Source organism: Bradysia coprophila, chromosome IV (assembly GCF_014529535.1).
Source record: "Bradysia coprophila strain Holo2 chromosome IV, BU_Bcop_v1, whole genome shotgun sequence".
NCBI lineage: Eukaryota > Metazoa > Arthropoda > Insecta > Diptera > Sciaridae > Bradysia > Bradysia coprophila.
The window spans coordinates 7,749,545-7,765,689 of record NC_050738.1 but is presented as its reverse complement, the minus strand read 5'-3'; the positions used below and the strand labels follow the sequence as shown (position 1 = coordinate 7,765,689).

The following is a 16,145-nucleotide window of genomic DNA, read 5'->3' as shown; positions in this document are numbered from 1 at the left end:
TGGATAGATGCGCTGATCTTAATTGTATGAATACGCAATAATCTTTGGGACTGACGTTGAAAAACAACATCCACTGCACACTGCACTTTTTATAGTTTCAATAAATTGAAACATAAATCAAGAAATCGAGACGAAAAAAAATCGGACGAGTCAATTTAGACGGGACTTAGATATGAGTCGATAAACCGACACTATAAAAGTTTGTGAATAAAATTTATCCAATTTCATAGCTAACACCTTCCAAAGGCTTTAAATTAACTGGAACAGATTACTATCATAACCAGTCTCTATCTGCATGTTTTCTACCTGTATCATAACGATCTTATTGCGTCGTCATCGAAAATATACCTGTACAAAATCTGCGTAAATTTATTTTCTATTTTAACTTCGCTAAATTGTAGCAGGTTGTATAAGAATAATGTACGTACACCTGCAATTTATCAACCATAAAACATCTATTCGGATCCTGTCGCGATTAAACTGTTTCGATTCATCACGATATTGCCGCCATCACCTTTATTAAATGTAACTGAACGCGAAAATTATTTTCATTACAAGTGCCTTGACCACATAAAGACTATTTAAATGCTAACGCACGCAGAACATACTATTACACGTATCATTTAAATCTCCTCCTACATTCATCATTCATTTGCGATAAATTTTTTTTTCGTTTCATTTTCGAACTAGAACTAATTAAAAATACCGTTCACAAGTTGTGAATTGGTGTATATCGTTGAGGTATTTAAATTGGTGATTGGTAGGTCATACTCATGCGAATACTAAGGTTCAAAGTAGCGAAAATTAACTGGAACTCAGTTTTAAATGTTCTAGATATTCGACTATAATGAATAGTCAAATTTCGTCTCAGTTAAGAGTTCTCAGGTGAGAACAAATTCAACGAAGATCCAAAAATAAATGTTCAAAGTACTGTTGCAATAATTGCAAATATATTGTGAAAAATGAGTTCTAACAAATTGATTGCAATTCACGACATAACAAACTAGTGTAATAACAATTGTAACACACATTGTACAAGTTGCAAACCAATCACAAGCCATAAATCTGTCCTTAATAATAATTTACCGAATGTAACATAAACAACATCAAGAACTTACATTCATGTTGTTGGTACTAATAAAATACTTTCGCAATGTGTAAATGTTGAGTAAATGAAAGAAAAAGAGTACAGGACTGGATAAACTGTACGAGAACAAAAAATATTCCAAAAATATAATCTAAATAGCCACAGTACAAGCAACGGCAAGTGTGTGGGCGATTTTGCGGGGAAATCATATACTGGACGTTGTTAAGAATATAATTTGAAATTTAAAATTTGTTTCGGTTGTGATCGCGTCCCGTACAATAAATTGTTAATATTTGATTAAAGAAAATTATATTTTCTTTTTCGGAAGAAGCATAAATGCATGCAATGCACAACTCAAATTTGATCTGTCAGATGCAATTAATGTTGTATCGTCATTAACAGACTTCATATAAATAACTCACGTGCAATGTAAATTTAAAATGTCTTCAAGTTAGTCAGGACTAGCCACTTTAACTGGAACATGTTGCTAAACCAAGAGAGACAATCATTCAGTGACATGAAATTAGTTTTTGTACAAAGACAGGAAAGAACTAGTCCCATGTCCCAGTCCCAAGTTTAGGTCGTGTACAGAAAAAATCACTTTCATGTCGAGGTACAAACAATGTTTTGTGTACAATCCAACTCAAATAGATAAAACACACCAATTTACTTGAAAATTACACACTTCACATTCACCATATTGAATTTGATCAGTCATGGAAAAATGTATTCTAAACCTTTGTAAATAGCCATTTTCTCACTTCAGCCTTCGGGTACCTTTGTTGTGAAAAACGTTGTGTTAACCTCGAGGAAAAAGCAGAAAATTTTATTCTCTAGGGTGTCTTGTGACCAGAGCATAGCGACACCCTTAATATGAAATTTCCAACTTTTTCCCCTCTGTAAAGAAATAACTGTTTCCGACAGAATATATCGTTCGGGTAAAACTGACCATAACAAAATTCATGGCAACTTATCTCTTATTTCAGTTGTCCAGTACATAAATAACTACTTTAGGCCCTTGCTATGAAAATAGCTATTCAAATATACTCAAATGAAATCACACACCATTATTTATCACATCGCCGTATTAAATCAGTTTCTTCTTTCCTTCAATATATCGTCGGTATAGTCACTTGTTTGATGAAAAATCTACTACTTCATTAGTTTTTTCACACGTTTTCCTATATAGAAGCACCAGAGCTATTCGCTTAGTTTCATTGACGGTGTCGACAAAAGATGACTGGTCGGTTTTAAAGTGAAAAAAATTTTGAAGGGAGATATCTCCAAGTCTAAATCTGTCGAAATTAGATATCTCAAGTCTCAAAATCTATTGTTCTTCTAGATTAAATGATACTTGAGATATCCGATTTCGACAGATTGAGACATTTGTGAGAGTTTTTTTTTTCACTTGGGAAGGAGTGAGAAGGAAAGAAAATTATGAAAAATTTTGAGAATGTAAATTAGTAACTGAAGGAAAATTGATGCGTCATCATACAAAACCTATCGAATGTCTCAAATAAATGCCATAATTTGCATAAAATAATTACAAAAAATCGGTACAGTTTAGGTCTACCTTTTATTATGCAGCCAAATTAAAAAAAAGTTCAATTGCAATTTTACATTTTAATAAATTTTATCAAACCTGGCTTCTCACACTATCTAGTAAATATGACCTCGGTCAGCCTAATTAATTACTTATAAACTGCATTGAGTTTTCTGCAATGTAATTGATACACTTTCCAAGATAAACAATAAACAAATGGTGGCGAATTTACCTTAATATGTAAATTGAATTTGAATAAAGCTGAAAAACAGTGCCACCGATTTATCAATAATTTTCATTTTATGCATTATTCCCATTTACTACCATACGTGCTCCCATTCAATTCCGAAACGTAATCAATGGACACAAAAAGCACATACAATAATGCACATAATTGACCACTTTATAATATCGCCTACATTATGCGCGCATTCATATTCCGCTGATCAACAGTATTTTATAATGTGTATAAAGGCTCGAGTAACTCCAAAAAATGCATGTATAATTCGCTAAAATAAACACCATAAACACGACAACGGTAGCAATGCGGAAAGCTATTTACAATGAATACAAAAGAAAAACGAGAAGAAATGTATAGTTGCCATTATCAATTACGGGATACCTAATCAAATGTGTGCGATGTGGGCCCAACATGGGTATAGGTTAATGGTGTACGAGTGGCTACACCGCCTGTCTAAAAATTATTAAACAGTAAAATATTCATCATAATCAGGACATATCAGTTGCACGACGCCACTAAAAACCGTAACAAGCCCTATGCCGCGCGTGGGACTTATTTTTCATACCATCTTCGACGTTCATATTTTATCGATGAGAATTCGTACATAAATGGTCAACTATACCCGCGCGCTAAATTTATCTCGCGAAACACAACAATAGCAGCAAGTGTCATGCACCACATATACCATATTATCTTAGCTTACATTACGCAAGGTAAATGTTTAAGTCAACGACCTGGATTCGTTATCATATTTTGATGTTATTTCTGGACTCTCTAGTTTCTTTAGTCGGTGAAGTGTGGTCGGCGTGGGATCGGCATTGTAAGATGATATTTATATTGTCTATGTGATGTTAGTTCGATAAATAATTGTTCTTTTTAAACTAACTGAGGGATTGTGGTCATTGCTAATATAACGGCAGTCCTTAACTTTCCTTTTGAAATAATATGTCATTTTAATGGTAATAACATTAGCGTAGTCTTCAAATTCTTATTGATATCATTTGACAATAAATTTAATGTTCAGGCAAAGGTAATCTTTTCAAATGCAGTGGAGAACCGTCGAACTGATCGTTCATTGTATTGTTATGAGACCATCGTTTGGGCGCTAACCGAATTGAAATAATTTTAGCATAAATGGTAAGAATATCTATCACAAACCTAAATCCTCAAGTGTTTTCTTTATTCTCTTTAACTGCACGTCTTGTCGCTCCACATGAATCTCTAAATTGTTTATTGTATTGACAAGTTCCAATTTTTCGATTAGAATCTCCTCCTGTTTTCTTGCCTCCTTCCGAGATTGTCTGTAAGCATTTTGGATGCATTAAGCTGCTCAGGGAGTGCGGACTTGTCTTGAACCTTATATATTCAAAAACTAGGATTGTTGCAGGTACTGCGAAGAGTATTATCTCCCCTAGAAGCGTTGAACCAAGTTCTATAGCCATTGTCTCGTTCAGTTGCGGTATATTTGTAGGTTTTCCCAGATTAAGGGACCACATACGAACCTTAACATTCACCCAATTGTAAACTGTGGGATGAATATCAAAACATTTTAGCACAGAGGGAGTAAATGCATATATACAATCAACTGATTGTAGACTTACAATATGCAGGAGGCATAGCCACGTATTGACGAAAGTATTGATTTTCCTTGGCTTTGTCCTTGATCACATTAGCAATCGGTCTGCTTAATTGTTTGATCACTAATATACCCAACTTGAACACTGGAAACGTTTCGGCCATTGTTTACTTGCCGAGAATTGATTTCAATGTTAACACTGACATTTCATTTTCGCAGGGGTCTACACATTCTAAGAAAAATTTTAAGGAAGGTTCTAAGCTTAGAGATGATAATTAGTGTATCGTCTACGCGGCACGTGCATGTTCAGTACCACTTCCTAGTTTCGATTTAAAAAGACAGATCGAAAAAAATCTTTTACTTCATTGGTTTTAACATATATTCTACCGTCTACGCGGCACTAACATAAGAAAATTTGTGAAGCCCAGAAGATATTGCACTTATAAAGGGTTTGGCCTAACTTCCTCTTTCTGTCGTTCGAGTTTCTTTTTCTGAAGGAGAAGGAGCGTAACCTAAAATCCGGTTTTGAGCATAGAGTACCTGGGTTATGTACGTTAAATACAAAATCGTCACTTCCCATAAACAGGTAACACCTCCCATCTATTAACCTTTTAGAAACGGAAAACTGATTGCGATTTATAGTCATCAAATCTGTCATTCTTTTTAAATCAAATCTTATACTTCATTTGTTCATCCACACATTTTGCTATATAATAGGATACACCTCAGAGCATATCGCTTACTTTTGTCATCGTCGTCGACAACAGATGACTAGCTGTTTCGGAAAGGTGAAAGTGTGAATCCTACTCCATCAGTAAGCGAGTACATTCTCTCAGGAGTGATTGATTGGTTTCAACAAATTAGATCTTTCTATGAAGGAACAATTAGCGAGTGGTCATCGCTTATTTTCATCTAGAACAGATGATCAGCCGTTTCGAAATGCTCTACAAAACAAATAATAAGTCGGATGACAAATTTGATCATCGTCAGCACCACATCGGCTTCCTTTTGCTCACCTCTAAATATCGCTAAAAAAATCGCGCAAATAATCCAACGAAAATCGCAAATGGGCATAATCATCAATGTAAAAATATGATCGCAATGCAGTATATCTACACACGCCAGTATGTATATACGTACATGTACGTAACATACACTGATCAGAACATTGTTCGGATGATTTGAGAATGAAATTCAAAAAAGACTTTAAGATAATGCAGAAACCGGAATTCCACACCACACCAGTTCCAACAGCAAGCGTATAAGATAAATTCTAAATACCTTTAGGCCATGAAATCGGTATCCAGTGTACATGTGATCTTCAATACGTACGCATCGTTGTTATATTGCTGCGGAAAGTTTGTAGTTTTACGAATGAATTTCTCGTACGTTTAAGTGATCGTATTTAAGTTCCTCTCGAATTTATTTTATTGTTGCAACTTCTTCTTTTAGTCTAATTGTAAATTGTTGTTCTAAATAGGTTTACAAACTGAATCCGTTTGACGTACAGCGAACTATATGTTTTTTTAGTGATAAATCTGTCCCAATTCGTGTCGGTTAAGAAATAGTTATCAATTAAAACCTACAACTAAGTTTGAATCCTCAAAAATGTTCATTTTTAAGGAAATGATCACACAATATAAATATGGAAAATGGACGCAATAAATGTCCCACATTATATCGATCGCAAGTACCGCAAAAGAGTTTCATTGAAATCATTTAACATGAACATTTTAAAATCTCGCGAACATCTAAAGGATAACGAATTGGATTCGTACGACCTGAAACAAGTGCTGCTCAAACCAACAACATTGGATTTCATGCGTCCGAACCACCACTATATGGATTCGGAAAATGGCATTTGTGATTTGCGCCACGAATCATTGAATCACATTCTGAAAAATAATATGGAAATCGTTCAGACGCAAGACATCGATTTGAAACCGTTAATTTCTGCCAATCGCGACGGCATTGACGAGGACAATAATAATAATTCAAGCGTTATCTTGAATGACTTACGACAAAGTGGTAGCGGAGTTATTATATCAAAGAGCGGCGTTGAAGAACAGTTTCAGCAATTGATTGATGATGATGAGACCAACGATGATTGTGATGTAAAAACAGTAAGTGAATATCTCATAAAAATGTATGTTTGCTAATCGGAGTGGATTTTACGTACCTACATGCAATGAATGTGTGGATTTATGAAGAAAATGTTTTGTCTATGAATTTGAAATTGTTCAGTGCAACAAGTCTGTTTAAACGGTAGAATTACGTTGTCTTTTCGACTAAAAAAAGAGGACTACCACGTCTGAGTAGTGCGTATTTTGTGTTACTAAATCCTTAAAAGGCTTTAAGGATGGACTATAGCCTCATTCATTGCTATTCAGTCTACTGAAAATACTTTCCTTAGGATCTTATCGCGTGATCATTTTATGGAACATTCACCGGCTTCAATAACGAATTTCCATAAAAAATATTAATCACGAGCTCATTAACGTATACAATTTCATCCGAAATTCCTATCCCCTGGAAAATTAATCGACTTAAAATGTGTATGTTTTGCACATTCGAGCCTGTGTCTCCAGTAGATGATGACCCACATGTATTATGCTCACATTCACTGTTTGCGAATAAATAAACGATTCCTATCGAAAATAAAAACGTACAAAATAAAACCTGTAATTACATGTATATTAAATGGCAATTAGTTTAAAATTCCAGGGAAATTAGATCTTATACAATTTCGAGATATATTTGTTCTTATACTTTATTCAACATTTTACGTTAAATTAAAGACATAACGGCGAAAACGAGATGATCAATTTTAATGAAACGAAAAATGTAATACTGAATAATTTCGTTCAATTAACAAGTACGTTCGTTCATTTGGGATTTTCGTGTTGTGTGCAACCGGTGCAACCTTTTATTGAACATTTCGGAATCGCTTAAGATACATTTCTTCGATGCATTTGATTTACTGTACGTGCCATGATCAATAACAACATTTTTATTGCCAATGTATCAAGTTTTATGCTTTTTAATGACTCTTTTGAGCGTTAATTTAAAAAAAAAATCGTATCCTGGAAGGTAGTTCAATCTCAAAATAAAACCGAAAGACCATCCTAAAGTTGGAAAAATCGTATTTCCCAATCGATTTCTGCGTGAGATACTAAATTTGTCAACGAATAGACTTACGCAAATATTTAAGATTTTCAAGTGCTTACCGCTTACTGGTGGGACAGAATTCGCAACAATGCACCCAGGCTCCAAGAAATTTTCACTAGGTCATAACGTTTGTCACGACTATTCGCATCTCTTTCTGTCACATTTTCAACCGTATCTTGGATATATTTTGCACGCGCGATATACTCTATGAACGATCCTTAGGGCGAAATGAGTTACAAAAAGCTACTGCTAACTAAGTTCTGTTGGAAAAATTCTTCCTCCCTCTCACATTTACAAATGGTTTTTAGTTCTTGAAGCACCACATTCGTTTAGGCTATTACAAACCGAAGTATTGGCCTGTTATCGACCGATATCATCTGTTATCAATAACGACTGCAGGAATAACTCACAAACTCTGACTAATGTGGTCTTATGAATGTTCAAAAAATTGAAGTAAAAGATTTGAAATAAATCTCTTTGAAATAATTAGATCAAATGAAGTAATAGATCCGATAGTCAAATTGCTTATATGTTGGCCGTCTTTGAAAGGTTGAAGAAACGTTTAATCATAATAAAACTGGCTGTTTAATATTCTGCTACTAACAGGGAAAATAGTACAATCGCAACGCCAGAGTGTCCAAATTAGTTAAAATATTCACTAAAATAATAAAAATTACGCTTACCATTCCCAGAAGTCCGCCACTATGAACTGAATTTACTCAAATAAATTTCAATGTAACCTTTATGCTCGCATTTACTATGTGCCACTTCACATGATTGCCTTTTAAGAATCGAATGGAGAATTTATTTTTATTCTTTGCCTTCGGGCTAAAGGACTTGATAGAATTTCATTCGGAAATGATTTGATGGGAATTTTACGCATGCTGAGCGGTGATTAAATTTTGTGATTTTAAAATCAGGAAAATATGCTTAAAATCCCTTAAGTAAATTGGTAGCTAAGTCAACATATCCATCATAAGAAACTCTTACGCTATAAATAGAAGAATGTAACAATTCAGTGAAATGATAAATTTCTACGTGTTTTAGGTGTATGACAATGACATCCCTAAATATATCATTCTCATCCTGTTGCTTATCTAAACATGTCCGTAATAGTCAATATCTGCATTCACACGAGATATTGTAAATGTCTTGCCCATTTTTAAATGTCACATGTATTCATAACACCACACACTCAACAGGATGCTAGAGGACACTTAAGATAAGAGTTATTACTCGTATGTTCAGTATTTTTCATCGTATAAATCTCTTTATAGTCAATTTAAGATTACCTTTATGGTAACCTCTATATCGATATAAGAACTGGTGCGGCATTTGTTAGCACATATGTTGTGTGTTGCAAAATTTGAGGGTTGATTTCTATGACCCGTACTAATTTTATGAATTGAACATTTGTGCCTAATGGAATATTATGTTATGAACAAGCAATGGGTGTATTCCCTTTAACTTTATGCCTTGATTCGTATAGGAACCGAAAAAAAATTCCGAACAAATTAGACCCCTCCTCTTTTCAAACATTTCTAATGGTTGATTCAAATTAACATTTTTATTTTACAATCCATAAACAGTAGGTCTGAGAGGACATTTTGATATTTAAAAAAAAAAAACGGAAACATGAATTCTTTCTGCTGGTGACTGTAAGTCTGGAAAATTTGTTTTTAGATGTCTCGCACAAATATCAACGTAAACGTAACATATTTATATATTTCAATGCTGATTTAAATGCCGTCGGCTAAAAACAGAGTAAAGATATTCATGACCGTCGGTCGGTCCACACAAAAACACACACTCTCACACAATATTGTTTTTATTAATCAACGTCTACAAGAAATATTATTTTCGATTATTAATTAAGTTTAGATTCCATAAATCACCACATTACTTTTAACTACCTTTTTTTCGTAACGTTAAAAAAAAATATATTAACGAGAACCGCTGAGGCATAATCACTTTTCCAAAGTGTGTGAAAAATGCCGCACCACGTGCTGTATAATGAATAACATAAAAATTCAAACAAGACTAGTTTTGTTTTGCTTTTGATCGATGGTCCTTGTAGACATCGCAAAAACAACGAACAACTTTATTCAGATTTGTTTATTTCATTGATGATGGTAATTCTGCGTTGTGCCTTTGAAAGAGCCTCAGAGGAAGAGACGATTTTCGAAAACTTCTCCAAGAAAACTTTTCTTTTGTCTGTATGGCTTTAAAAAATCTTAGAATGAATTTTCCACAGGTTTTACTTTAACAGCCCTCGAGGCTCTTTAACATTGTATGTACAGCAGTAGGTTGTTTCACTAAATATAGAGATTTAAAACTATAAATATAAGACAATGTAGAATTTGTCCGGTTAGGTTATGATTGACGCTATCACTACCTTGATAACATTGATTTTGATTATTGACATCACGGACTATTTTAGTGAAACTATTTCAAGAAATTTCAACAAAAATTTTACTAATTTCAACAAAATATTCAAGAATTTCAACACAATTCTTGATGAAATTCTTGAAATTATTTCACAAAAATAAGCCCTGGTTGACGTTAAATCTGTTACTTCTTTTTTTTAACATATCGCCTGGTGTTTTATACAAAAACGTTTACTTGATTTCTTTCAGCATGCATATTGCTAACCATTCCTAATTTTGGTCGTTGTTATTGATAACATTATGTCGATAGTGTGTAATAGATATTTAAAAATCGATGATGATGATACAGATTCTGTAAATATGTGACGCTACATTTCCAAGAAAAAACTAATTTTTGAACATTTTCCCATTTCATAAACGATCGAAGTTTTAATGAAAACCCGACCTTACCCGAACCCAACCCGAGTTAAACATTTGAAACCCGATAATCCAAAAGTCCGATCAAATTTAATCGTGACAAGCAGGTATTTTTTAAAGTTCTGGTAACCCGCTCACCTCTAGCTTCTTACTATCGAAGTTCCTGTGGTTTTAATGCAGGGGCTATTTAGTCGAAATTCGCCAAAATTCTCCCAAATTAAAAAATTCAAATTTTGAAAATTTTCTTCCAAATTTATGTTTTTTGGAATATTTTGCTAGTTTTGTGATATAGCATAACAAAAATATGCAAGAATCTACCAAATTCACAAATATATGTAAAATTCACAAAATTAGGACATTTTTCATCGTTTGGCCAAAAAAAATCTTCATGGCTTCCCGGTTAAAAATAGATTTTTAGAATGTCTTGGCCAAAAATATGTAACTAAGTTCTACGATTCTTTGAAATTTCTTAAAATCATGTATAAATTCACAAAAATTCGCAAAAATTCGTCAAAGTTCGCCAAAATTCGTCAAAATTCGCCAAAATTCGCTAATAATTCAACTAAATAGCCCCTGTTTTAATGTGTGTGTAAGACTAACCATTTCTCAATTAGTCAGGAAACACTCAATAATTTTATAATTTAATTGTATTCTTCATACAAAATAGAACGATTCTGCGTTTAGAGAATTTATTTTCCGATAATTAAAATATTTTCAAAAACCATTTAATGATTTTGCATTACATTCTACTAATTATTCACAAAGGCTGTCAAGAGACTGTCAGGAGACTGCCAGTTTTTTAGAACAGTTTAGAACTTTCATTTACTAACAACAACAAAGGCACATCGGAGCCATGTCATAACGTAGTCGATTGTTGTTCTTGCTACGTTAAATTTAATGTGAGTTAAGGTGGATTTTCATTTCAATTAAAAAAATATAAAATTGCGTTTTTTCCATATGTTGTTAAAGGATTAACTTCCTAAAATAGGTTTATTTATCAAAATAAATTAAAAAAATTGGCTGTTTCCTGACTAATTGCTAAGCTTCAAATAATATCAACCTTTCAGGAATAGCTAACGAATATGTTATCGACATATTATATGCGATAAACTTTATGAGTTACACTATTTTTTTTTAATCAGACACTACTGTATTGCACACGCAAAAATCCTACTTTCGTGTCTGAGCTTCTTCTTGATTTCTCTCATGTGCCTTTTGAGATAGCATACGAAATGGGAGAAATCGTATAAACGGAGGAACAGAAGTAACAGCAGTAACAGCTTAGATACGAAAATGGGATTTTTATGTGGGAAAAGCAGAAACGACACTATAAACAAAAGAAGAGGATGCTTGGGTTTTAGTTTCTATATTTTGTACAGACCTAAGCTTAAAACTAAACAAAGTTCAGATTAGCAAAAGTTTAGGAATAAAATTTGAAATTTAAACCAAGCAAGGTGTTACACAGCTCTTTGCAATATTTCTCTAATTCTTTGCTGATCAGTCCTAATTATACAAATAATATTAGAGCGAAAATTTCCTCCTCGGTATGATAGAAGTATCACAAACCGGAAACGTTTAAGCTCGTACAGAATTTGCTTTGACTGATTTTTAGGACATATTTTTATCAAAAAATTAAGATGAACGATCAGCGATCACATCCTATTGACACCAATAAAGCTTCGGCATTATGCTTTAATCAAGAAAATGAATGAATGAATTGATTTTTCCAGTTCGTATAAATTAACACAATTTATAACTTCAATTTTAATATCGTTTTTCACTGATCTCATACAATATTTATAAATTAATTAAAATATTTATATTCAAATATTGATATAATTAGGTCATAAGATCGTTTCAACAAAGTACTTTACTTTGATTAATGACTCAGCATGTACAGATATAATTTAAACTTAGGTATTTCTCTTAGAATTTTGTGGATTAGATTAATGAGTAAATTGAACTGATATATTCCTTTTACACAACGATACATTTATATATAAATACTAGTGAAATGTGTATGTCGGCATGTGTGTGCGTGTGCGTACGGTCATGTTTCACAAGTTGAACCATTTATTAGTCTTTTTATTATGTGTATCAACAGGTAAAATCCGAGTCGATGTTTAATTTGTAATCTCTGACAAGAAAAAAAAACCTCCAAAGTAAACTTCCACGCTATTATTAATCAAAATCGTATTCTTTTCATCCATTTAAAAAACCAAACCAAACCGACCGAGTTAGTCACACCTAAATAACGTTGCAAATTATTACTGATATAATAGAAAAATCATTTAGAGATATACTTCAGGTATTAGTTGTTATATTTTGAAGCAGAGTATACCAGAGACAGAGTCAAATATCGAAATATCTTTTTTTAAATTTGGATGTGGTGTGGTATGAGTGGTAATTAAGTTTCTGATTTAAGTTTTTGATTTAGCGGTGTTGCTATCTTACGCGATCAAAATCTCAAAAAGTCTCTGGTGTTTTAATAATTAATATCTCTACGACAGATAAATATGTAATAAGACACCGGCGTTATTCTTTTGTTGTTTCTGTTATTTTTGGTAGAACTCAACCGAATTTCTATGAGAAAAATCGGTATGTGGCTGAGTTCTCGGTCTTTGGGCCTAGCACTTCTATGTATAACGAAACCAAACGGATTGATATTCTATATGATCTGAATGTATAACGTATCATAATTTGAACAGGGCTGAATGAATCAAAGAGAAAAAAACTCTGATGTACAAGACATATTAATATAATTAACTAAAAAGTCTTTTGAAGAGAGATATATACATAATTTGAACAGGTACTTGGAACACAAATGATGTATGTACGTACGATCAGACAAATAAAAGTTTACTTTTGATATTAAAGAAGAAGGAAAAAAAAACTTTGAGATTTTTTTTTATCCACCAAAGATTTTACCAGGTTATTGATCTTTGCTATTATGTGTCAATTTTTTGTTTCATTTATTATATATGTGAATAGGTAATGGATGTAATTATAAGGTGAAGAAAATTTTTCAATGGTTTCTTACTGGCATTATTATTAAAATGTTTTTAAAATGCAAATAATGTGTGCGTTAAGAAGGAATCTCATAAAACATAATTTGAAAGCAAAAAAAAATCGTATAACCGAGATCTGAAACATCCATCCATACAATTTTCATGAATAATTAAACGATTTTTAATTTATTTTTATAACGTCTTTCCTGTCATTTACACATTTGTGAGTCGAAGATCAACAATTTGTATTAATTATTCATTCTTTCGAATAGCAAAATTATAAATTTTATTTTTTTTTTATTACATATAATGATTGATGTTAATTTGTCAACAATTATGACTTCATTTGAGTCATAATATAAATTGTGCAGCATGGTACAAAAAGCAAACAGTAGATGGATCTTTAGTCCATTTTCGCAAAAACCTTTGATGGCGCACTGCTAATTGACGTCTTTATCGATTTCGTGCCACTGTGTCTGTATGTTTACAGTCAAATGAGGAAGTAATAACCAGCAAAAACTACTCCGAGACAAAATTGATGTGAAAATTGTAGGAAATGAATTAATCACTTTGCTTAAACGATTTTCTTGTAATTATGCTGTAGTAGAGTCAGTTGTTATGATTGAAGTTACAATGTACGTTTTGAATCCTAGTAATGAAAGTGTTGTACATGCAACAATTGAAACGTATGTGAACCTTTGATCCACATAAATTAATGTTCTGTTTCTCAATTCATGTGAAGTGTTCGGTGTACGTGGTTCGCGTCAGTTTTTTTTTAAACCGGGCGCTGCAAGTTCTACTGCTGCTAGCGCAGATCTGCTCTTTAGTAGATTGTATACTAAGTTATACTGTTACAGAGTTATGAGAGTCGACAATCCACGCCATTAGTCGTATAAATTTATACATCAGAGAGAGCTTTTTTCTCCTTTGTTACGATCTGTCAGTTTTTCTATTTTGCATGCATTTAGTATGGAAATGAAAACTAAAATTGAGATATCTTTGCTGTTTTAAGTGGTTTTTCATATTTTTTTTGGACCAAAATGTTTTAAAATGTGTTTGGAATGGATTGGCATTAACAGATTGTGTGAAAATATTCTTTTCTATTTTATTATTTTGTTAATGTCAATCGATTCACACACTTTAAAACATTTTGGTCCAAAAAAATATGAAAAACCACTTAAAACAGCAAAGATATCTCAATTTTAGTTTTTATTTACATACTAAATCGCAAAATAGAAAAACTGACAGATCGTAACAAAGGAGAAAAAAGCTCTCTCTGACGTATAAATGGCGTGGATTTCAATCCTCTCTTGAGTGCGATGTCAAAATGGGAGAAGAAACACCCGCCAAATTTGTATTTCGAAAATTTGAACTCTAAATCTCGATTTATTTTATTCATAAATTTTTTGACATTGTCCTCACTGACGGGTTAATTTAACTGATCTTCGCTCCCTATTCAGTCGATTCAGTGTCAACGTAGAGAAAAGATTAATTAAATTTAACTCACCTGGAGGGTAATGTCAAAAATTTATTAATGAAAATAAATCGAAATTTAAAGTTCGAATTTTGACGTTGCCCTCAAGACGTAAAGTGGTCTTTTATCGTTTATCGAAATACGGAGCAGAAGCAGAGATGCTAAAAACGATGATTTTATAAGGGCTTGGAACAGATCAGATCAATCTGATTTATTTTCAGTTTAAACTGAAATTTATCCGAACTCAATCTGATGTGATTCTGATCTGAGGTCTGAAAACTTGAATCTGATCTGATCTAATGGAATCTGAATCTGAAACGTTCTGGTATTAAATTAAAAATACCAAAAATTAAATCTTTTCTTGCTTATTTCGGATTCAATCAGTTTCTCTTTGCGCGTGGAGCTTAGGCATGCAAGATTTGAAAGAAAAAAACATTTGTTTGGTGAGATTTTCAGATTTTAGATCGATCTGTTTCATGTTTTTAGACTTCAGATTTCTAGAGATCTGAAACTGAATCTAAAAATTTCAGATTGTATTTTTTCAGATTCAGATCAGGTCAGAACAAACTCCTTCGAGACTTCGAGGTCAAGCCCATTGAAAAACTGTCATGACATCCGACATCTGATATCAACAACAACGACATAAATAATTGATTAGCTCTGGCTTTAACAGACTTTATATAGCAAAATTACGATAAAACTAACGAAGTAACAGATTCGGTATCAATTTGTTAAAAAATACATAGAACAAGAGAAGTATCAGACTCGATGGTGATGGTATTGCATGAGTTACATTCTTGCTGCCTGTGTGAAAGGCTAACGAAAAACACGCAAATTTTATTCAATCTATCACAACACAACATACTCCTCATTTGTGACTTTGCTAGCCTACAAAATAAAAAATTTATTTGATTTTTTATTTGTAAAAATTCCGATTTTTATTGTGTGTAATCGAAAACTGTCGTCTGAAATTAATGATGGAATTTAAACAATGTTGTCAAAATTATCTTAATCTCGAGAATTATCTAGCTCTCAACATCAACTATCGCCACAATAGCACAGTGAAAATAATTTAACATTCCAAACAATTTCCATATTAGCCGCTAGATGTGTATGGAATCTTATCTGTTCAATTATAATAGAGAACATTTTCATGTTACCTTCGCGGACATACCTAAGATTTATCGCATTTGAAGAAAATAAATGCTGAACAATGATGCTCTAATATAGTCACATATTAAAAG

General features: G+C 32.7%; 2 protein-coding genes across 5 annotated transcripts in view; one reads left to right on the top strand and one right to left on the bottom strand.

The window, feature by feature from the left end:
- The window catches only part of LOC119066857 (transcription factor AP-2-epsilon), a 79,897-nt gene that overhangs the window by 46,722 nt on the left and 17,030 nt on the right, over positions 1–16,145 (top strand). The window contains exon 1 of one of the 4 annotated variants that reach the window (XM_037169526.1): positions 5,914–6,570. The exons of the other annotated variants lie outside the window; for them this stretch is intronic. Within the exon in view, the coding sequence (XP_037025421.1) occupies positions 6,100–6,570 (471 nt within the window). The 5' untranslated portion in view covers positions 5,914–6,099. Of the gene's footprint in view, positions 1–5,913; positions 6,571–16,145 lie in introns of those variants that run through there. 4 annotated transcript variants of the gene reach the window in all.
- LOC119066860 (putative OPA3-like protein CG13603) lies at positions 3,814–4,649 on the bottom strand. Its single transcript, XM_037169533.1, has 4 exons — positions 4,473–4,649; positions 4,228–4,396; positions 4,030–4,172; positions 3,814–3,976 (listed from the first exon to the last, which is right to left on the bottom strand). Exons 1-4 carry the CDS (start codon positions 4,609–4,611, stop codon positions 3,885–3,887), a joined length of 543 nt encoding a protein of 180 aa, XP_037025428.1. The 5' UTR covers positions 4,612–4,649; the 3' UTR covers positions 3,814–3,884.